Below are 22,899 nucleotides of genomic sequence, written 5' to 3' on the forward strand. Positions count from 1 at the left end.
CAAATCAGTGGTTACTCAGCTATTTTCTTTGATTTACGCTGGGACTGTTTGGACTGAGCTTGCTGAAACTTTGAAAATTTCAGTCTGAGACAGGATCGCGCCTCTCCTACGGTGCGAGAGGTAGGGGTGTGACTCAAGAGTATAAAGAGAGGGGTAAGGGGAGGGGGATTGACACATCAAACAAAGGGATGATGGTAGTGGTTGGAGGGTGACGAATGGGTGGCTCTGTCTGAAGTTTGGGAGGCAAAGAAAGAGAGTGAGGAAAGGTGTACATATTAAGCGAGAGATGTAAACGGAAGTAAAAGCACAGACAGAAAGAGAAAAAGACAGAGCGAGTGAGGGAGATCTGCATCATGGCCTAAAGCTGAATGCTGCCTTTATGAGCTATAGTTAAAAGGACACTGAGGCGTGAGTCCCTGTAACCATAGCAACTTCCCAGGAGCCCTGTGACAGACGGATAATAGAGTGAGAGAGGAGTTGCTTTTCTCTTCTTCACCCCTCCCTCCTTCCCTCCCTCTATTCTTCCCTCCCTCTCACTTGTTCTCACTTCCATTCCTCTCTTGGGCAGTTTGTTGGATCCTCGCATCTTACGGGATTTTCCTTCTCGCGGCTGCCCGGTCTTCTTCTTCTTCTGCTCTCTTTTTTTTTTCTTTTGCCTTTTATGTGCGCTCTGAAGTTTCCCAGCCCAGCAAAGGCTGCTCCAGACAACTGTTGCCATAATTGCTTGTTATCTATGTGAGCGACTTTTATGGACTCTCAGAACTGTTTGAGGACTTTATTTTTGTACATCCAGCGGGGCATTTTGCATTGGCACAGGGAGAAATGTGCTCCAAAGGCACTGTCTCAGCCCGTGATTCCTTTGTCTACATTTCAGAGGCTGTGCTGTCAAACCATGGTGCTGCCCCTGAGACCAATCGGCCTGAGAATATGCAATGCTTAACAGTAAGTGTGATAAAACCTTTCTCACTTTTTTTTTTTTTGTGTGTGTGTGTGTGTGTGTAAAGCTTACTTGTGCTTACATTTGTTTCTGCTCTGTGTTTGGGTGTGAGTGAACTGCATCAGAAACACTCTGGAACTTTAATAGCATTTGCAGTGCATATACATGTGTGTCCATATACATGTTTGATGATGCCGTTGCTGTCACTTTATGTTGGAAGTTTCTCCATACAGGTGCACAACTTTTGTGGTCCTTCGTTTTCAGCAGCTGCGTGTGTCCTTGTGTGCTTTATTTACTGGCTTTCCACGTCTGTGTGCAATGAACGGATAGGCCTGTTAAATGTACACAAAGTAGTTGACCCGTGACATTACACCACATCCACTGAAGTCATCATGCATAAATATGCCTGCAGTAAGGGAAATTTACTGCATGAAATTCCACGTTGCACATTCTGAGAAACCATAGCAACTAATTGAATCATTCGCTTAAGCTTTGAGGGGTGAGTGAAGCGAGATGTCATTTCTTGAAAGACAATGTTTGTCAAAAGGCTCGCTTCCATGTGACTCACTTGTGGAGCGGTGCGATTGTTTGTCATTACAAAGGCAAAAGAAGGAATCGTGCAGTCAGATGAGAAGTCACTTTTTCTTAACTGTTCTTGGAGAGCACAAATCCTTTCTACATTGCCTCTCTTGACCTTCACGTTGTGCATTTCCAGTTCTACGTCTTTTTTTTGTAGTTAGTTTTCTCTATTTCCACATTCTTGCCAAGTAGTATTAAAAATGAATGAGTTCAAGCGTCCTCAAAGTTGCTGGAGAGGGAGTGAGGATGCTTTTATCCATTTGAAGTGGCAACAAGGAAGAAGAAAAGCAACATGAAAAGAAAAACCTACACGCTAAGACCTGAGGGGTTTATTTGATTAAAGCACAGTTGGGACTCCTAAGGGACACACAAATGGCATTTTCAATCTATTGAGTATTTCCTGTTTTTACCCTATTTGGAACGCTAACTGCTTTGTTCTTGGCCTTGTGCTCCATGAGCTGCCTCCCTGATGGTTTTGCATGTAGCATGTGGTTTTGGCAGAAGCTTCTTTGCACTGTCCAGTGGTAACCTTCAGTAGGGAGGTATAATAATGTAAGATGTTCCTGGTCTCGTGCCAGCTCTACTGGGAACTTTTTTGAATGAATATTTTCACTGCTTGGCTGCAACCTATGCTACGTGCTCCTTGACCTGAGCAAGATAGCACAAAAGAGTTACTAACATTGTAGCTATTAGAAGGGATGCTTTTATTTAAGCTATCATTACATCAGTGTCATTAAGACATGGCATATGCATAGTCCTTGGCTTTAAAGCTGCTGTCAGATAATGCAACTCTCATTATCAGGTGTTTGTCAAAGAAAAATAATACACCTGTCAGCACTTAACTGTATGTAGCACTTTTTAGTGCTACAGTTTTAAACCTTAGTTAAATTCTGCAAACCTAACTATGTGTAAAAAGTTCCTCAGTTACTCATTCACATGCATGATTGGTGGTAGAGCTACACAACAAGCATCTTGGTTACCACTAGAAGCATTCAGTGTCTTGCCCATGGGTACTTTCACACATGGACAGCCAAGGTATTAAACCTCCAACCGTGTGGTTAATGGACACCCTAAGCTAGCACCGACACACGGCCACCCAAAGAACTCTGCTCCTAAGAAACTGAAACCTAAGAGCTTTTTGAATACAAGTTAAGTTTCCATCCGTCCATTTTCTGAAAGGCATCTTGATCAAACAATGTCTATCACAGTCCATTACAATAAGCTTATTTTTTATCCTCACAATGTCAGAAAGCAATGGAACATATTTATCATGTTAAAACTGGTTTACACTGCATCCAGTGTGTAATTTTTACATTAGCTTATAGATTAAAATTTAGATCTCTGATGAATCAATGCTGACCCCCCCAAAAAGTCTGCTTTTAAAATTTGCTCAATAAATGTGAAAAGTGGTTATTATATTTAAAAAGAAATATATAAATAATCTTACTTTACTGCTGCCAGTGGAAGCCCCTGGTTGGCTCTTCGTTTATGCTGTGACTCATTTGACCGTCCTGTGTCACATCAGAGATGGTGCTGGTGTTGTTTTATCCCAAATTACAGCAATTATGCAGCAAATAAATAAGACATAAAATTGCTTTGCTACAAGCATCTTCCAGAATGCATCCTGTAATGGTAAAACAGGTGCTTGTTCGAGATAGTTACTTGTATTTTTTCCCCCCCTCCAATGTATGGAGCAGATTACACGAAAAAAAACCAAAAAAACCAAAAAAAAAAAAAAACAAGACTGAAGAACGGATATTATCAGTCTTTTAGTACAAATGTACAATACGCTGCATGTCATCAGAAAACCCCACAGTACCTCAGTCTAAGTAGTAGAGTAACAAAACATGCATACGAGGCTCAGAAGCCTATTGTAAGAAAGAAAGTCCTTAGCTGGTCACAGACTGTTTAGCAGACAAACTTTGAAAAAATAAAACAATTAATAGTGACTATTTTGGCAGTGGAATGAATGAGAAATAGTATTAATTACTTTTATGACTCATTGATTGCGGTAAATAATTAAGTAGGCAGGCAGGTTAGTTTTAGGGAAACACTGATTTGCGTTAAATAATTTTCGGTTGTTAGATGAGTTATTTTGTTCGGCTACAATAAAAAGTGCTTGTTCGTGGTTTAGGGAGGATTGGTCAAGATTAATAAATGTCAGTGTTAATTTGTGGTTGGACAAAGTAAACAAACTGTTAAGTTGTGTCATGTTTCGGCTATGTGGCAGGCAGGGATTGGACCCAAACGCAAACTCACAGGGACAGAACTTGAACTCAAAAGCACAGCTTTATTGCTGGAAAATAGAACACAAGCAATACAAAACTAAACTGGGACAAGCCAATTAAAATGCACACCAGAAGCCACAGGGAGAATCACACACAGCATGAGGGAGACTACAACACTGACAAAGAGAAACACAGGGCTTAAATACACAGAGGGATAACGAGGGACTGAGACACAGAAGGAGAGCACAGCTAGGAGTAATCAGGCTGGACGAGACAAGGGAAGCAAAACTAGAAACACTCACATGAGACATGGACCTTCAAAGTAAAACAGGAAACACACTGACTGAACTCTAAACATGCAAACTTAACAGCAACTGAGAAGACAGACTACAGGGACCAGAAACATGGTACAAAGAGGTCACAGTAGACACAACATTGAACACAGGGAAGCCATATTACAAAGCCAAAGAACTAAACCTATGATAACCATAACTGAAATCTAGGGAAACAAGAAACAGTACAACAAAGGACTCAAAACATAATCCATAATATAAAAACACGAGATCTCTTCAAAATAAAACAGGAAACATGAGAGGCAGACATGACAACATAAGACAACAGACATGAAACACACGAAGGGCAAGGGAGACTTCGCAGGGGTTGAAAACACAAGGGGGAGCTAATAAGCAAATGAACATAGGAAACCTAATAAGCTTAAACATACACTATAAACATCAAAAGAACTAAAACTCAAAACACTGGGTCATAAGACCCAGGATCGTGACAAGTTGAAATTCAATATTTTGTTGTTTTGTTTGTTCACCTGATCTTATCTCAGATTTTTCACTTGAGTCTGCTTCTGTCTTTAGCTGCCGTTGGCTTCGACTCAAAGGCCAAGACTTCTGGTTTTCTGTAGGGGTCATTGTGTGGATGCAGATAAAAAAGAAGAAAGCTAAGCTATCATTCAACCCTGGCCCAAAATACATTCCATCATTTGCTCTATAAACACACTGTTTGTCTGCATACAACCTGTAAGCCTGCTTAAATGCAATTGACCAGTTGTACTGAAAGCCCAACCAGAAACCATGTGCTGCTAACAAAAATCAGATTTTACATGTTAATATGCAGATTTTAAACCCTACACTTGGCATAAAAGTGGGATGTTTTTCCACTTTCCAGACACCCTGAATATCCTGAGTGGAAGTTCCCCCTGTGCTTGTTAAGACAGTTTCTCAAACCACAATCAATCTTTTAGACCAAATCATTTTATAAAGTTAATTTCTCTGAGCTTTATTAAATTACATCAGGTAAAAGCGGACTCCTATTGGTTGATCTTCATGGTATCAAGAAACTGCATGGAGTGAATAAAAAATAATCAATAACAGTTTGAGGCTGCGTCCAACAAATTCTCCCCCCACCGCACTTTGCAATGGCTGAGGCCTGTGTTTTTTTACAGGACCCTAAATTCCACAGCGTCGTCTTCCAAACTGGACGCTTTTTCAGTTTGCCACAAATTAAACTTTGGGTAAAACGCTCAGTTGTTATTTACTTAGCCATCAGGCCACAGTAGAGAAGGTGCGGGACTAATATCTCACTGGCTACTTAAAAACACTGGAGGACTTTTACGGTCGCCCTGTCTTTACCTGACATCCCCAAATGAACACCTTGCTCAGAGGGAAACAGTTCTTGGAGTCACGTTTTGTTGATCCGGGATCTATGAGTTAACCAACAGTCAGCTGGAGTCAGGTACTTGCTTCACATTACTTCTGTGAATATTCCGTTTCGTGGCAACTAAAGCGCTAACCTGAATCCCCACCCCCACAAAAAACGCTGTCCCCCTAAAGCGCTCTCAAGCGCTCCCAGCTGGATGTTTTCAGAAGAACGTCTGGCGTTTTCACTTGGCAAAAAATGCTTTAGTGGACAAAGCCCCTCAGACCTATTCAGCAGATCAGTATGACACTTAAAATGTATCCGTGTTGCTTTAGAAACACTCTTGGGATGCCAGCTTTGTGAAAAGCAGTGGTCATATGGCGCTTATGTAGAGAATCAGAGTGATTGCACAGGATTAGACAGAGGAGGTAACTTTAGTTTCACCTTTCACATGCTTTCCTTCTATCGTTTAGGTTAAAAAGTACTTCTCTATATCTTCATGTTTTCCACATATGCAAACAAAACTTACAAATACATTACATTTCCTACACTGCTGGAAGAGTCGCTTTTAAGGTCATTGAGGGCATTGTGGCATCTGCATGTGTAAAAGGTCCTTTCGTCTTCCCTTCTCATCTCCTCCCTCCTTCATTCTTGTTTTCCCTCTTCCTCTTTATCTCCGGGTGAATCAGAGTAACATATGATTGTGCGGTTTGTGTGGGACAGTCTCAGGGGAGACTTAAGGGAGGGGGGGAAGCACATTCACAGACTAAATTAGGGGAGAATGGAAAACCCTTTTAGAGTTTCTCCTTTTTTATTTTTTTTGTACTCTCTTTCTGTTGCCATGTCCCTGCTCCGTTCCAGACCACCGCTAATTTCCTCCCTCACTGTGGTATCCTCCTCTGCATCCTTCTCCTCTCTTTCCCCCCTGTCCCCTACTAAACAAAGAGGTCTGTGGTATCATTAACTGCCTTCTCTTCACCAACTCAAACATTTTTCAGTGTTTGGTAATGGCCTTGCACATGAATACCTTCAGCGATTCACACAGGACTCATTAAAAGGCTTTGGCAATGTTGATAGAGATGTTGGTGAAGATAATACTTGATATACACAAAGGAATGTACCACAGCAATGAAAAAGCACATGGCTATTTTCCATCCACTGAATACGCTTTCACAACTTCTTCTCACGTATTGTGGTTCTTGTGCATTTAGTTAATTAATAAATTAAGTTAGTTAACATGTTTGGAAGATAAACTGTGTTTCGTAGTGTGTGTTGCAGTGTGCGAGCCGAATGTCCCTGTAATTTATTCCGAAATGCTGGTGCTGCTTTTTAAGAAAGTGTTGTTGGCATTTAGGATTAATAATCATAAGAAGGGCATGTTGTGGTGACTGCAGCATTTGATTTGTGTGATATTTAGAGAAAATGTTGATGTCCTCTTAAAAACAAAATCAGAAAATTCTCTTGCAATGCCTTAAATGGAAAACTAAAGCAATTGATCTTTTGAAATCTGACATTTTGAGTTACCAATTTAGGGTGAAGGATTAGTTTACCTGTCAGATTGTACTGAAGTAAAATTAAACTATAGCTTGTTAGAAAGCAAGGACTGCCACCATAATAATAATGGTCACATAATAAATGTAATGGTTCCTTTATATGGTTCCTTTATAAAGATGCCTTTCAAGATTTTGTGGGCACTTACTGACAATAATGTAGAGTAAAAGCTGTTATATAAAACACAAACCAGCACATTAGAAACAAATGTGCTGGTTTGTGGAAAAAAAAAAACAGGAAAATAATCAAGCCTAATGAGCTAGAACAAAACCCACTGAGGATGCAAGGTGGGGTTTGAGTAACGTCTTAAATTGTCCAGGATTTCATGTTTTGGATGTTAGTTTGCAGAGTTTTGGAGTGTGGCTACAGAAGGCTTTGTCTCTCACAGGCTGCAGTCTGTGGAGAGAAACGGGCACCTCTCCTGTGTCTGAGGATAGGAGGGTTAGGAGGCAAGAGCGATGCTGAGGCACAAGACGGTAGAAGGGCTTGCAGGTGAGGTGGAGAGTCTTGTAGAGGAGTGTGATAGACATGTGCCTCTCAAGAACTCAGTAGGAAACAGCACTTTATTACAGAAGTTCAGGGGTGGAAAGAGAAATGCATGCTTGAGCGTTTTTAGCAAGAGGATTAGAAAATGAAACCCAGAGACAAGAGGTGTTGTGGAGGTGGAGGCATTCAGATTGATGTGTTGATCTGAGCAGTGGAGAACGCCTTGGGACAGAGAAGCTAGTGGGGCTTACTGATAGTAATTAACTGCTTTCCTTTGAGAGGTATGATTGGAACCAGGAGAGGGTTCCAATCCAGCATACAATATCAAAGGCAGTGGATGGGTTGAAAAGGCCAGCATCTTTTGCACTGAGGAATTTGTTAGTGATCTTGATGAGAACAATCTCAGTGCTGAGCTAAGCCTGGGTTGTAGGTTGTAGAGTTCATGATTGGACTTATAATGCTGGATCTGTGAAGCAGCTGCTGCAAACTCAAACTTTCTGGAGTTTTCTTTGTTTTCTCACTTTCTAAAAATGATCATCTGAAGCACAGATTTAAGACTTGACATGAAACAGAGATGCCATGTCAGCATTTACCAGTTATGTTTACTGGTTTTTAAAAAAAGGCTATCGGCTCATGGAAATGACAGTGAGCACAGTTCATGAATATTAACAATAGTTGAGCCCTGGACAACATGTCCCCTCACATCAATTTGCTTGTCAGCTACCATTAGCTTTTAAACCGTCTCTGTGCAAATGGGTCTGACACTTTTGTCTGTTGCAAAGGATGGACAGGAAGGGTGAGGTGAGCTGAATAGATGAGAAAGAGTTTATTTTTTTCTTCTTTTGGATTGTGTCTTTGAAAAAAAAAAAAGAAGAATGGCTGGATTCATTGCCAGGAAATATTCTTTTGTGAGTATTTTGGGACTTGGCTGCTCTTAACCTTCCTCTCTTCTCCGCAAGGTGCTGAGCTTATCGTTGTTCTTTCCTATACTTTCCAACTTTTGTTAATCTGAAAGAAGCAACCCTGTCCTGCTATGTTTCAGGGGGAAGAGCAAACTGTCTGTGCCTCAACCCCTAAAATTGCTTCTGATGAGCAGAGCAGTCTTCCACTTCAATTCAAGTGTAGTGACATTAAAAGTAAGAACTGTGATCACTTTGCTGATCCCCTTAGATTTCATGTAGTCCCATCACTTAAACGTGTGAGACATATATATCTGCAATTCGCCACTTGTTCTTTGACTTTACAGTTCAAACAGATGATGTGAGTAACTGATCGATTTAAGGTGGTGCACTGCAGAGAAAAACGTGTTTTTGTTAGTTTTGAGATCTGGTTTTCAGACTAGTGGAAAGAAAACATCCATAATGCACTGCGCATTTACTGCATAAATATACTGTATGTGCTTTATTTTAAAAAATGCGTTGTCATAACATAAATAATCTGCTGGGGAAGTTTCATGATGGCATCTGCACTAGCTACTTGAAAGTTTTTACCTTGTTCCTGTGTAGTTTCTCCCCTAAACATACAGTAAATAAACAATTTGAAGTTCATTGACCTGCTGCATTCAGGGTTGACTTGCTCTTTATCTCTCATATTATGCACAGTGTCACCCTCAAAATGTTGTAACTATAGTTGCACCTATGACTCTGCATGCCAAACTTCCACTGTTTGAATTTTAAATGCAACTCGAGCTGTGACCTTGAACTCGGTCTTAGACCCATCGTGTGTTCACTGGCTCAGAAGACGTCTCTTCCTTTGATAGCTGTTTATTCAGGTCAGAAAGAGAGAGGCAGAAGGAGGGAGAGAGATCCCACACTACTAAAAAAACAGATTGGCCTTGTCTGGCTCCGAGACAAGCTTTTCAAACTTTTCTTTCACTTTTCTCGCTAAGACCGGCTTTCTTCTCTCCTTTTCTTCTGTCCCTCTAATCCGTCCTTCTGCCTATTTAGAGGTGAACAGCGCAGCGTGAAAGAAAGAGAAAGTGTTTTTGTGTGCTTGACGGGTAACCCTCGCCCTTTTCAAAAGGCAAACAGGGAAAAGCTGCCATCACTATTGGCATGAAGGGATCTTAAAACAATGGCCTTTTCTGCCACTTTATTAACACTGTACAGACTAATGCAGCAGCACTCCTCTTTCACCCCGCTCGTTTTCTGTCCGTGTTTCTTTCCTCGAGCCAGATATTCAGACGATTAAAAAGAAAAAGCAGCAAGCTGGGAATTAAAGGGGCTGTAAAGGGTTAGACAGCCTTTGTCGCAGTCGTGATTTAACAGGTTTTTTCCCTCCGCTGCTATTCAGGCGTTTTTTGTTGTTATTTTGCAGCTGACCACCTCTCTCTCAGATATACGGATATTTAAAACAAAAACAGAAGCAAAGCTTGGATAGCTGGAGCAGGAGGGGAGATTGTTCGGAATTCTCAGACCTGCGAATTTCCGTACCGTGTGCTTGGAGCCGAGTGGGGAGCGACTGAAAGGAAAAGCAGAGGAAATGTGGAAGTCGAAAACATAACAAACAAGCAGAATGTCTGGACGGAGGTTGGGGAGTATGGGGAAAAAAAAGTACGGTGGAAAGAGTCCGATGAGGTGCGAAGTTTGATTGAGGCGCGAGAGTGAAGCTTGTCCCTAAACAACAGTGCTGTCGTTGTATTTTGTGTGTTTTGCCGGGAAATGAGGTCATTAAAATTGGTAACACGCAAAAGTGGAGAGCAATCAGACACGTTTCCGTTTACAGTCCACATGTGGTCCGAGTTTAACTCTGCGACAACTGCAGGCTCAGGCCCGGCCTATTAAAAGTCCTGCCTTTCACGGTCTTATTCATACATGTCTCACTCGCGCTGCCTGCATTAGTCACTGCAGAGTATATACAGTATTTACAAGGGACAGTTCTATAGCACCTTTCACAACCTCACAGTGTCGACTCAGGAAACAAACTGGCCTTATCGGGGGCAGACACACAAAGCTGTTCAAGCAGCAGGGTGGCGAGGTATGCATAAGTGCATGTGTGTATGTGTGCGGAGGGGGGTGGCGGTGGGAGGCACTTCCTCCTATTCTTCTGCTGTTGAAGAGTTCCCATGAGCGCCCCTGCCAGGAGCTACAGTGTGGCCTGAGCGGGCTGAGCCAGCGCCAGTCTCGCCTACATGACGCCGTCACACACTCACACAGCTGATCTCAGGCACTGCTGCAACTTCTGCTGTTCAGGCCACAGGGCGAGGAGCTGGGCCGCGTGGTGCAGGATACAACAGATGGAAGAAGAAAGAAGAGAGATGAAAAGAGGAAGGTTTTGAGTGAGAAAGGGAAGTCAAACACATGAAGCTGAGGTTGGCATGAAATTGTAGGTACAAAGAGAGGCAAAAAAAGATGATTCTGCACAGATGACTGGAGTCAGAATAATAATACATTTTGAGTTTGGAGGTCAGTGGCAGTGTTTTTGCAAAGAGGACGGGGAAACTGAGACTCATTTACGGAAAAGCTGGTGCAGCGTGAACGCCCGAAGTATCCAAGGAGCATTTCTCTTCCACAGATTCCTGTTTGTTACCCAGCGAGGTGAGGGACACTCTTGCCACCTAAAGCCACCTCAACTGGACTGTCACCTGGGCACACTTCAATACTAAATTCCCTACAGCCTCTGCCTGGGCAGCTGTCACCACCAAGATGATCCATAACACCCTAAAGTCCACCCAGCCATCGGAGCAAAGCCCCAGGAGAACAAGCTCAGCGGCACAAAGGAAACTTTGGCGATACTCGGGCTGCAGGAGTGCTGGCCAGGTGGAGAGTCACCGTCGTAGTGTGTGTGTATTGGCTGCGGACTTGAACACAGGAGAGGGAGGAGGAAGAGGAGGTGGTGTAATACACACCATCCACGGGCTGTGTCACCTGTGCATCGGATGTAGGCTGCCTCAGGTGTGTCTGAGTTCAAGTTACAGAAGTGAGAGAAAGGGAAGGCGGTGGTGGAAGAGGGAGTGGGAATGGGGAGTGCTTTAGCTGCACGGTTGCAACCTGTGTGTGTGAGTGAAACCCGAGTTAACAGTTTTAATAGTTCTGATCTTGGAACAGCGCTTTCATAATTTATCTGCAACAGATGAATAAAGTTCCCAGAATTATAACACTCCAGCAGCGTAGATAGTTTTTGATCTTTCTAACACAGAAGCAGAATATAAAATATTGAAGTGGAAACATCCTTGTTTGCACGCTGATAAAAAAAGAAAATGCACTTCCAGCTACATGCCAGCAGAAGAATAACTGCCTGCGAGCAAATGCAGGCGGTATGGTGGTGTGGGGGTGGGCGGGGGTGTTTTTCTTGAGGTAAGAGACCCAGGAGACACATATTTAGAACGATATGAACTGACACTTTTGGTACACATTTAACATACAGATCAAAATTAGTCAATCAGATGTGAAAATATAAGAATATAATGTTAATGACTCCGAATAAAGATTAATCAGATTTCTGCATTTAGTGTCTAACGAGACTAAAAGAATAACGACTGGAAGTTAATTTTGAGTCCGAACTTACATGATGAAAATTCAGCGAGACGTTAGTCAGATAAGGGTGTGGGTGTGTTTTGCTTTCTTTAGTCAGTGAACATACTGACCCAGATAACAGTGTCCAGCCGTATGTGATTGGTAAGTTTTATTTACTTAACTCTTCTCCTGCACTGTTGGAAGTAAACAAGACAAAACTGTTTCCAACTAAATGTTAGGGCTGTAAAATAAAGGCGTTAGTAATAAAACTTTGCAAATGATTTGAATCATTCACACCTGTTTGAAAACAATAAAAAGACAAGGAGTTGGGAAAAAAGGCTTTTGAAAGGACAAAGTTAATATTCATTTTCATTAAAAATAATGAAATGAGAAACAAAAGTTGTGCTATCATCAGATCTATATTGATGGTGATTGTGGGTCACGCAAGGATGAGTGAAAAAAAAGAAAAGCACATGCATGAGCACTCTTCTGCTGGGTTCATTTAAGTTTGTTACAACTAACTTAAAATCTTACTTTTTATTCTAGTCCTTACTCATTATGATTGTCATTAATTCATCAGTAAAGCCCTGCTTATACAATTTAAATATTTAATGCATGCTGGCAGCATGTCCCATTAATTTTTCTTCATTTATCTCACTAATACGTCTCGTGATTGATGGAGCAAAATATGAAAAATCATTGATGGATTATTTCCAGGCTCCTCTTTTCTAAAAATAATCCTCCTGATTTCATTTAGAAGTGGAAAAAAAAGGACATCAGACGGCTTTCTAAAACAGACCAGAGGTAGTCCAAGTGATTGGACTCGGCTATGCTTACAAATTTAATTAACGCTGTAAAGGCTATGGATTCTGGATGAATCAATCCAAATTAGGCAGCTCTGAGAGCTCGCTTAAAAAGGACAAGTATCTGAACAAGGAAGAGATAGAAAGGGATAGATGAGACAGCAGACTGGCAGTCTGTGCCGCACTTCTCTCCATTGTCAGTCCCATTCTTTGCTTTTCTCAGATTTCTGTCACGTATTTGGTTTCTGCTCTTTCAAAGTGTTTATTGGTGGTTTGTTGTTTGTCTTAAATTCCAGGGAAATGCTTTACTTCAGACCAGCTGTTCCTCTTTTTGTCGCTTAGTTTGTGATCCGTTTTATCCCCTTTCATAGTGTTTTTGTAACAAACAAAACAAATCCTGGTTTAGGTGAAGAGAGATGGTTTCTTTTTCAGTTTTTAACTGATTTTGATTGAATTTGATTGCTGTCTTCCTACAAAAATATAGACCTACACACACAAAGCACTGAATTAAGTTTAGTTTAAGAACTTATCTTAACCGTTGTCACAGTCGCCAGTGAAGATATGCAGTCATTAGTCTACCAGTTTAAACGTGTCAGTGTTTTTTGTAGGTTGCACTGACATATTCTCCTTCTCCTAATCCCAATTACATAGTTTATGGATGCTCCAAAGGCGAGTGTTTTGTATTTTTCAGTTACTGAGGAAGGACAACAACTAAAAGATTGAATGTTTGGCACATTAGTGAAACGTGTACAAAACTGTGCATCAGTCACATTTGCTTTTTTTTCTTTTTAGGGCAGCGACAAAGTCCGACGTATTTGTCCATGGCATGAAAGTCTTTTTTGTAGCAGTGTATTTTTGGAGGGGACAGATTAAAGTGACTCAAGGTTAAAGGAATATGGTGACACGAGGCATAAAATCGGTGGACTATAAGAAACCGCAATGGTAGTCGACATTTCAGGGTCGTGCCGAGCTTCGGGCCCCTGAATAATCAGTGTATTTCTACAAGTTGCTGCATCTCGCTCATGGGCAGACTTTGTAATTTAGGAGCATGTACATGTTTGCTCTGCTGTAGGAATAAAAAAAAGAAAGAAAGGGCGAGCGAGCGGGGATGTCTGTGTGTTTTGGGCCCCCCGGTTTTCAGCAGATGACATGGAAAGTGAAATGTTTTGGATGGAACTTTGTTGACTTTGGCTCAGGCTTTCGGGTGCAGGTATTTGAATGTTTGGCAACACAAGAGACAGACAGACAATGTGAAAGATCCATCAGCATTTGTGCCTGTGTGCGTATGTGATACTTTTCAATGGACAAATATTGGTCCTCTCTACTCTACCTGATTGGACAACATATTCCAGTAAAATCACTTCGTATCGATTATTTGAAATGTTCATGTTTATTTATTCATTTGCAGAATTAAAACCCTACAAATAGCTATAGAGCACAACACAGTTCTTACCAGCACCATCAAAGGATCAAAGGTTAAATCGAACTCGATATGAAATAGGTTGTAGTGATTATTCATGAACTTCCTGTTGTATTGACTTTTTTGGACCTATTTTTTGCAATATAAAACTAACTTTTTACATTAATGGGGGGGAAATTAAAGTCTTTATCAGCTGCCTCTGTACACTGCGTATATAAAATCTGGCTAAATGTTAAGTTAATTGGCAGTCTGACTGTTTTTTCCCCTTTCCCTCAGCTAATGGACAAAGAATCTTTTTATCTCAACAGTTGTTTTTCCCACTAACTCAGCTAATTGGCTTCAATGGGAATCTGCTGTCAAGACAGTTTTAGCAGGAAGTAGAAGCAGAATACAAATCATAAATCCAATTGTCCCGTAGCGAGGAAGGAAGTTGATCATTTTGCTTACGTGCTACTTTTCGTTTCTCAGGTAGCAGGGGAGAGAGTGATTTCCTATCACCGTATCACAAAATGCTCATGGTGTGTGTGCGTGTTTTCTGCAGGTGACCATCCTTCGAGGAAAGGATGGATACGGATTCACCATCTGCTCGGATTCTCCTGTGAGGGTACAGGCTGTTGATCCAGGCAAGTTTTACATGCACGTTGTTAGATACATGAAACCCAACTGTTCCTAAAGGATCCATTGTTCAAACTGTGGGTCTTTAAATACTCGGAAACATGACAAAACAGCGCTGCACTTTTCTTTGAGCCTGCCTTTTATATTTTTGATGGACGGGTTTGATTCAACATCAGAATCTGAGGTTTTTCCATGTTTTTCTCGCTGACTGCCAATGACAGATTTCTGTTTTTAATAGTATTTGTATAACATGAGGATATGCCAAAACAGTGTAGTGCTAAACAACATACTATAAATTGTATATGTCAAGACAGGGGCCTTCTTGAGTCAGAAATGGCTTGGTGTTTTCCTCTGTTCCATTTTACATTTGCTGTATAAATACTCTGTTTGCCTTTGTGTCCCATTGATTGACCTGAGTTTGACATCTCTCCCCCTTTTCTGGCATGTTGCCTTTATTCAATAGCGCCGTGGAGAGAGAAGAGAAATGTGGGGAAAGAGGGCAGGGAAGCAAAGGTCTGGTCAGCTGATGACTCAACTGCTATTGACATTTTCTATTAGTATGCCCCCTTAAGATATCAGATTGCCCTTTTAATTTGGTATGTCATAATTACGTGATGCATTTGAAGTTACATCATCAGTGTGTGGGGTGGGGGGGCTCGTAAAATGACCACTATTACCAGCTCAGTCGGTTGAGTGTGGCAGTAGATAAACTTCCACCATCCTCACACTGCCACTCTGAAAGGAACTAGAGTGAAGGCATCCAACGGGGATAACTATATCATCCTGGCACCCATCAACCCTGGAAGCCAGGTACCGCAGAGTGGTGGTGGGCTGCATCTTCATCATCTTCTCCGTCCTCCTCATCCTCACCATGGTCATATGGTGGCTCATCCTAGATATGTCTCCTTACCTTACATCCCTGGTGCTGATAGATAGATGGACTGTATGTACAGTATGTCTGGGCCATTTGGGTTACTGCTGTCTCACTGATTTGTGATTTATAACATGTTCAGCTCAGTCGGTAGAGTGCGGCAGTTGAGAGCAAGGCTGTCTGTCAGATAGATACCTTTGAGTTAAGCCCCCATGTTGGGAAGTCTCTTCCCAGTTGTCATGTCTTTAATTAAGATGCTGTGTCCCAAGCTAATAACGTGTGAAAAGTTTTCAAAACAAGCATTTTGACGTGTGGTCATGATTTTATTGCTTATGCCCTGCAGGGATTTGCCATTATGAATCTCGAAGGCTAAAGAAACAAACTTGCACATAAAATACAAGCTACAGCTCTGGTGTGTGTTAATGGTTCTTGAGAGTGTGCAATGATGCAAACTTTTTGTTTCCATCTTTTTACTTTGACAGGGGGTCCAGCAGATCAGGCTGGTCTGCAGCAGCTGGACACTCTCCTGCAGCTAAATGGTCAGCCAGTGGAGCAGTGGAAGTGTGTGGACTTAGCCCATGCTATAAGGTAAAAACAACACAAACAAAAACAGGCTTATTGGCAACTAAATGTTGCAGAATAACTTTTCATGTGCATATCCACATCTCTAGGATGAAAATTAGGGAAGTTATTAGAGAGGTTTAGAGGTTTTCAGAGATAATTGTTGTATCCAAATTGAGTTACAGATCAGTTTAAGCGGCCCCCTAAGCTAAGCCTGTGGTGTTTACAGGGCTTTCATTTCAGAAGCTGAGATTGTCAGAAACCAAAAGGAAATCCATTTACACTGAAGCGATGTGGGAATAGCTCTGCAATTACACGTTATGAAGTCAGTGATTTATCAGCACTCAACAGCATAATCTTAGTTAAACTTTTAAGGGTTTGATCCTCTGTTTGCTTTTCGATGAGCTGTCTCATTCCTACAGTGATGCAGTTTAAAAACAGAATGAATTAAAGTAGGTTTATTTCTGTATTGGAATCTATTTTTTACAGACATGCAGTAAGTATCAAAGAGTCTGGTTTTAATGCGTATTAAATGTGTGGTTTCAGGGTTGCTTTTCATCCAGATGTTTTTGTTTTTGACTTTTAATGTATATTATAGATATACCGTATTTCCCGGACTACAAAGCGCACCTAAATATTAGCCGCACAAGCTAAAATCAGGGGAAAATCCTGTTTTGTACATACATTAGCCGCACCTGACCAAAAGCCGCAGGTGTTTCAATGTTGACTTATCATATGTAAGAGAATATGCACAAAGGGAATTGTCAGGAAAGAGATGGCTGTTTGGAGACATCACTTTTATTAATATTTTGAAAAACAAGTTATGGGTACATATTTGCACATGTAGTACATAACAGTAGCCTACAGCACACCAGAACAATAGATTCGGCCTACCTTTTAGGCTCAGGTGCAGTGACACAGCTTTAACAAGAAGAAAAGTCAGTCATTCACCACCATCTTTCTCTTCTTCCTGCGCACTGAAACCACCAAAGTCCTCTTCTCCAGTGTCGGATACAAACAGGCTCATGATGGCTTCGTCATCCACTCTTCTTCTCTCCTTCGTTGTCACTTTCAAAACCAAAGAAATCCTCATTGTCAGTGTCAGAGTCGAACACCCTCAGAAGGGCCGTGGCGGTGTCCTCCTCTCCATCATGCAGCAGTCCAGCCCTTCAAAATCCGTTGGTGATCGTGGATGTTTTCACACTTTTCCACGCTGTCAGATTCCACCGGTGGAGTTGGGCATAACTTGCTTTTTGGGCATAACTTGCAAGTTTATCGCCGCTCATCATCCACGACTCCCGCTGAACGCGTAGCGCTACTTTGAAGTTTGTTTTTCGCGCTACTTCGTACGGCACTACGTTGCCTGGCGGACGGACATGTGACTAACATACCACTCTTGAACCCCGATCCTTCCGCCAGGCAACGTAGTGCCGTACAACAGCGGAACACACAAAACAAATCGTCTTACGATATGACAAAAATCACGGACAATCCATAGAAAAGCCGCACCTGACTAAAAGCCGCAGGGTTCAAAGCTTGTGCAAAAAGTAGCGGCTTATAGCCCGACATTTACGGTAATTCATTTTGCCGTGCAAATTGAGGCATGTAAATTCCACTTGTCTGGCTCTTCTTAACCATCGTTACTTTGCTTTGTTTCAGGAACAGCGCCAATGAAATCACAGTGGTAGTGTGGCGAACTGGTCCTTCAGCTAAACCTAGTTTTGAGGGTCTCATCCACCGACCCTCCTACAAACCCTCCACCTCAAACTATGATGCCCCGTCACCGCCCACCCGTAGACGTGTACCAGATGTCAGCACAAGTAAAACCCCCCCAGCTGTGCCGCCACTCCCAGCCCACCACCGTGCCACTGCCGCACGCAGGCTACTGGTGAACGGCTCTGAAGCTGGAAATAGCGGCGGTGTAGGCATGGGGACCCTGGCGTGGGGGGCCCAGGGAGGGTCGGCCGAGGAGCTGGACGGGAAGCCGCGGCACCTCCACCATCCTCACACTGCCACTCTGAAAGGAACTAGAGTGAAGGCATCCAACGGGGATAACTATATCATCCTGGCACCCATCAACCCTGGAAGCCAGGTACCGCAGAGTGGTGGTGGGCTGCATCTTCATCATCTTCTCCGTCCTCCTCATCCTCACCATGGTCATATGGTGGCTCATCCTAGATATGTCTCCTTACCTTACATCCCTGGTGCTGATAGATAGATGGACTGTATGTACAGTATGTCTGGGCCATTTGGGTTACTGCTGTCTCACTGATTTGTGCTTTATAACATGTCGTGAACACTACATACTGTGCATATAGTTCACTGTCATGTAAATATGGAGCAATAGACTGAAAACCAAGAGGATAAAACAGCATATAAAAATAGAGCTGGTAATAACATTATATGCCTTTATTATGGGGAAACTTTTGCTGTATTTCTTTCTTACATTGTGCCAGACATGGTTCATATTAGAGAAACTATGCATATATATGCCTCAATTAATTTATCTAGCAGATTTTCTCTAGACACAAGAATTTCAAAGCAGTTCTTTAAAATCAAATAGTGCTTGCATTTAGGAAGGAGAAAGAAAGAAGAAGGAAACACATATTTCAACATAATATCCAGTGTCTGTATAACATGCATGTACATGAACATTAGGACATGTATATGACATTTTATACAGCATGCACTTTATAGTGCTTAACAGATTTATTAGACCACCACCCAATAATAACATTTATGCCACAGCTGTGCTGTGTTAACAGTGTTGAAATTGACCAAAATTGTTTTGATTTCTGTAATGCTAATTCACCAGTATGCACAAACTCTTTATATAAAATGTACATTTTTAATGTTTATAATAACAGTTCAATATTTATCCAATAGTTATCCATACATTTTCAAAATTAGCATTTTTCAAAGAACAGAAAAAATTGTAAAGCTCATGATTATTTTTTGATTAAGATGTCAAATTATAGATATCTACTTGGATTTCTGCGCAGAAAAATTAGTTTTAGTGGTCAAAAGTTATGCTTCATTTCTGACTCCTGAGAGAAGTCCAGTGCGCTGGCATTTTGTTATCTGATTACAAATAACAGTTTCAAACAAAATTTTGTTGAAAGTTTCCTTGTTTTTATGACAGGTGGTCTAATACATTTGTTAAGCATGCTTTTTTTTGCATTCAGTGATCTTGTATATGAGGTAAAAGCTTTCATCATGAAAACAAAATAAAGCAAGTCAACAAATCAAAAAGACTGATCTGAATTCCTAAGCTAACCGTACAATACTAACCCACTAACTAGATTCAGAATGGGTTTGAGACTTTCTTTTCCTGATATGAATCTAAGTATCTTAATGGTTGCTCAGCTTACACAAAACTAACTAACTGTATGCAACTGGTGCAAACACGTAGAGTCTCTGTGTGTCCTTGTTTGTGAGTCTGCCAACACAAAGCTCTGTGTGTGTGTGTGTGTGTGTGTGTGTGAGTGAGTAATCTGTGTGTGGCTACGTCATGAGGTATGCACCTTTGTCTTTTTCAGATCTAGGTTCAGTTAATGGCAGTGGTACCAAATTACCAAATTATAAGGGAGGGAAGGCAGGCAAATTCAGAAAAATTATAGGCATATTGAAGGAAGAGACTTCAGCTTCAGGCAAAACAGGAACATGCCAGCACAGTGAAGCTGGCCTCCCTTACAAATAGCTGCAACTTGTATCTCAAACAAAGGAGGCAGAGACTGAGGGGATTCTGTTTTGGCCTTGCTAAATATACTAAAAGCCCTGTGGAAATGGGTCATGTTAGTGGCATACCACACAGATACAAAGAAGGCGCTTTGAAAACCAGCACTAAAGAAAATGAAATAGTTATCCAAATAAACAGGCAGAAAAGTGCAATAATGGCATATATATATATATATATATATATTATATGAACATTTTGGGACTTTCCAAATCCCTCTCCACCTGCAGATTCCTAGCCCTGCACCCTCACTAGATTGTGATATGTTATGACAAGCAGAAACCATTACTGCCTCGGTGGGTCCAGCCTAAAATTCAAATGGGCTCAAAAGTGTCCTAGAAACTAAACCGAATGCCAAGCAAGAAACAAACAAAAAAAATGAAAATGCAGAGATGCAGAGACTGGATAGTCAAAGAAAAAGAGACGAAAACCCAAGGCGCACACACACACACACACACACACACACACACACACACACACACACACACACACACACACACACACACAAAACAGCAAAGACAAAGAGTATGGAATAAATATGGTAAAGAACCGCATTTCATAGTGAAGTATACAGAATTTTTTTTTAAAATGACAGTTGATCTTTTTATAAATATGTCTTGTTGCATCATCATCATCATCATCATCATCATCAGTATCAGTGTCGGTAGAAAGTTAAGATCAGATTTAATACATTAACCTTTGTCATTGCTCTTGCATGTCTAGATTCATGTTTAGAATGTTAACATTTTCATTTTTGTTTTATTTAGATTGTAATTTTATGTTAATCTCATATTATTCTGCTTTCAGATCTTGAGGCCCGTTTACTCAGACAAGCAGGGTACATTAGGTAAGTCGCGTACTGTATATAATATTAATACCTGTTTAAATTAAATGACTGTTTTGTTAAGTGGTCTACTGAGTTTGTAGATCAGCTTCTATTGTAGAAGGCAACCTAACAGCCTCAAACTAAAGTATTAAAGGACAATTGCTCCAAAATATGTTTTCTACATTACTTATTTCTTTGCATTATATTCTTGTGCTTCTTGTTGGATTTTGTTTGTTTCGAACAGAACAATCTTGCTGTCTCCATTCTTGCACTCCCTTCATCGTCAATCTTCATATTGAGGATTGATTGACTGATTGATAATACTTTATTCATCCTGAGTGAAATTGGATTAAGGCTGCCAGCCTTGCCAGCGCCATCTTACCCTTCATAGATAGGATCATATTTGGAACAGTATCGATCTTAAGTACTGTTCATAATCTGTGTCTTCACTTTCTTTTTTGCCCCACAGCTGCGAGGTTAATCCCCACCCGACAGGCTCCTGTTCCTCAGCCGCAGAGTGGTGCTTTTTCTGGAGGTATGGGTGGAGTTGGTGGTAGCGGAGGCAGCGGAGGCAGCGGCGGCGGTGGCGGTGTTGGTCTCTCCAGCCGTACCGGCTTCCTACGTCGATCTAACAATTCGAAGACATCAAAGGCGCCTCCTGCCTCCTCTAATGCAGCCAGCTACCAACAGCAGAATGCCAATTTCGCCAACTACCAGAACTGTACCATTGTCCGATCACATGCTCCGCACGCAAATTATGGATATGTTAAAGTGGCGCCCAAGATCCTTATCTTCCCCATCTTTGTTCAGGTACACCATTTTTTATGTGCCTGTACATCTTGATTTGGTCGTATCGTTTGTTATTCTTTGTCTACGTTTTACTGGACACTGTATTATATACACTGAAGTCCTGCTGTTCTACTTATACTTACTGCCGAGAGTGAGATTTTACTGAACCAATCTATAGTCGTTTGAACCCAAGGCAAAAGAGTGAATAGATCTAATTTTTGAATGATCTGCTGCTATCATTGTTTCAGTAGAGAGTATAAGACCAGATATGCAGGGACTGGGCAGAGAATGATATGCAGAGGCCCCAGTCTGGACTTGAGCTGTGGATGCACCTGTTCTGTGGTATCAAACGAAACAGGCCACTGAGATACTCTGAAAAACAGTTTTCACAAGCTGTCCAAGTATGATGAATATGATTTATTTCCCCTTCCGCATTTGTGTCAAAAGGAAACAAGACATTTCAGGTTTGCAGTTAGGAAATATGTTGACCTTCATGTCTGAGGTTCTCGTGTTTTGCAAGTCATCCGTGAGCTTTTCACACGTAACACAGACTCGATCTACATATTTTTTTCTGTCTTTAGGCAATAGCACTAACAGCGGTAGTGTTACCGTATGAGATGTCAGGCAGATGTTTTCTGTACACATTTTGGATCAAAGAGTGTCAAAGTTCTGTGCAACCAATTCAACACTTACTTCCAAAATCCACTTTCTTCAGAATAAAACGGCAAATCTAAGTGGGGCTACTCCAAAGAGGCAGCTTCTGTCAAATGAAGCATCATCACTTAATAACTGCTTAGTTTTTCACATGTGCGTTATAGTGTGTTGACCGCAGTGAGATAACTCTTGCGCCTGCACTGACATGTCAACTGGCTTAGCTAGCTTGAGCTGCGATAAACTTTCACACTCTGAAAAACACTGACTGTGCTGTTACTTTCTTCATATAGAGTCATGTATACAAATGTGCAGCCCTGACCCTGTTTCACACGGTATTCAAATGTTGCACATGTTGAATTGGGCCTCTGTCACACCCTGGACTTGAGAGGAAGTCCCCTCCTCCCACGTTGCCATTCTATTTCATTTTAAGTGTCACTGTCTTGTCGTGCTCAACCGCACATACCGCCTCTCAGTTGCAACTTGCTTTCTGTCTCGACAGAATCAGTTTCAGCGGCGTTTCCCTCCATAGAAAAGACCTGCTTTTGCTTTTAAGCAGATCGATTGGATTTGGGAGCCAAAATGGATTTGGTACTGCAGCTTTTCAGCTTACAAATGACAGATGCAATATTATATTTTTGGATTTTATGTTGAAAAATGCTCAACATATGTTTAAGAGGTTAGGGTAATACTAAGCAGAAGGAAAATACTTTACAAGTACTATTTACCTCAATATTACAAG

General features: G+C 41.3%; 1 protein-coding gene across 3 annotated transcripts in view; it reads left to right on the plus strand.

The window, feature by feature from the left end:
• Positions 1 to 533: 533 nt before the first annotated feature.
• The window catches only part of rgs3a (regulator of G protein signaling 3a), a 115,514-nt gene continuing 93,148 nt past the window's right edge, over positions 534 to 22,899 (plus strand). For 2 of the 3 annotated variants that reach the window (XM_086300856.1, XM_086300857.1), the window contains exons 1-6: positions 10,533 to 11,324; positions 14,650 to 14,731; positions 16,077 to 16,182; positions 17,815 to 18,247; positions 20,699 to 20,738; positions 21,187 to 21,527. In XM_086300856.1, the coding sequence (XP_086156982.1) occupies positions 11,076 to 11,324; positions 14,650 to 14,731; positions 16,077 to 16,182; positions 17,815 to 18,247; positions 20,699 to 20,738; positions 21,187 to 21,527 (1,251 nt within the window). In that variant the 5' untranslated portion in view covers positions 10,533 to 11,075. Of the gene's footprint in view, positions 943 to 10,532; positions 11,325 to 14,649; positions 14,732 to 16,076; positions 16,183 to 17,814; positions 18,248 to 20,698; positions 20,739 to 21,186; positions 21,528 to 22,899 lie in introns of those variants that run through there. The other variant, XM_086300858.1, reaches the window with a different exon arrangement.

The sequence above is a fragment of the Aulonocara sp. 'chitande type north' Nkhata Bay genome, linkage group LG7 (assembly GCF_057382095.1).
Source record: "Aulonocara sp. 'chitande type north' Nkhata Bay isolate Kocher_YH1m ecotype deep benthic linkage group LG7, A_spYH_male_GT1.1, whole genome shotgun sequence".
NCBI classification, from domain to species: Eukaryota; Metazoa; Chordata; class Actinopteri; order Cichliformes; family Cichlidae; genus Aulonocara; species Aulonocara sp. 'chitande type north' Nkhata Bay.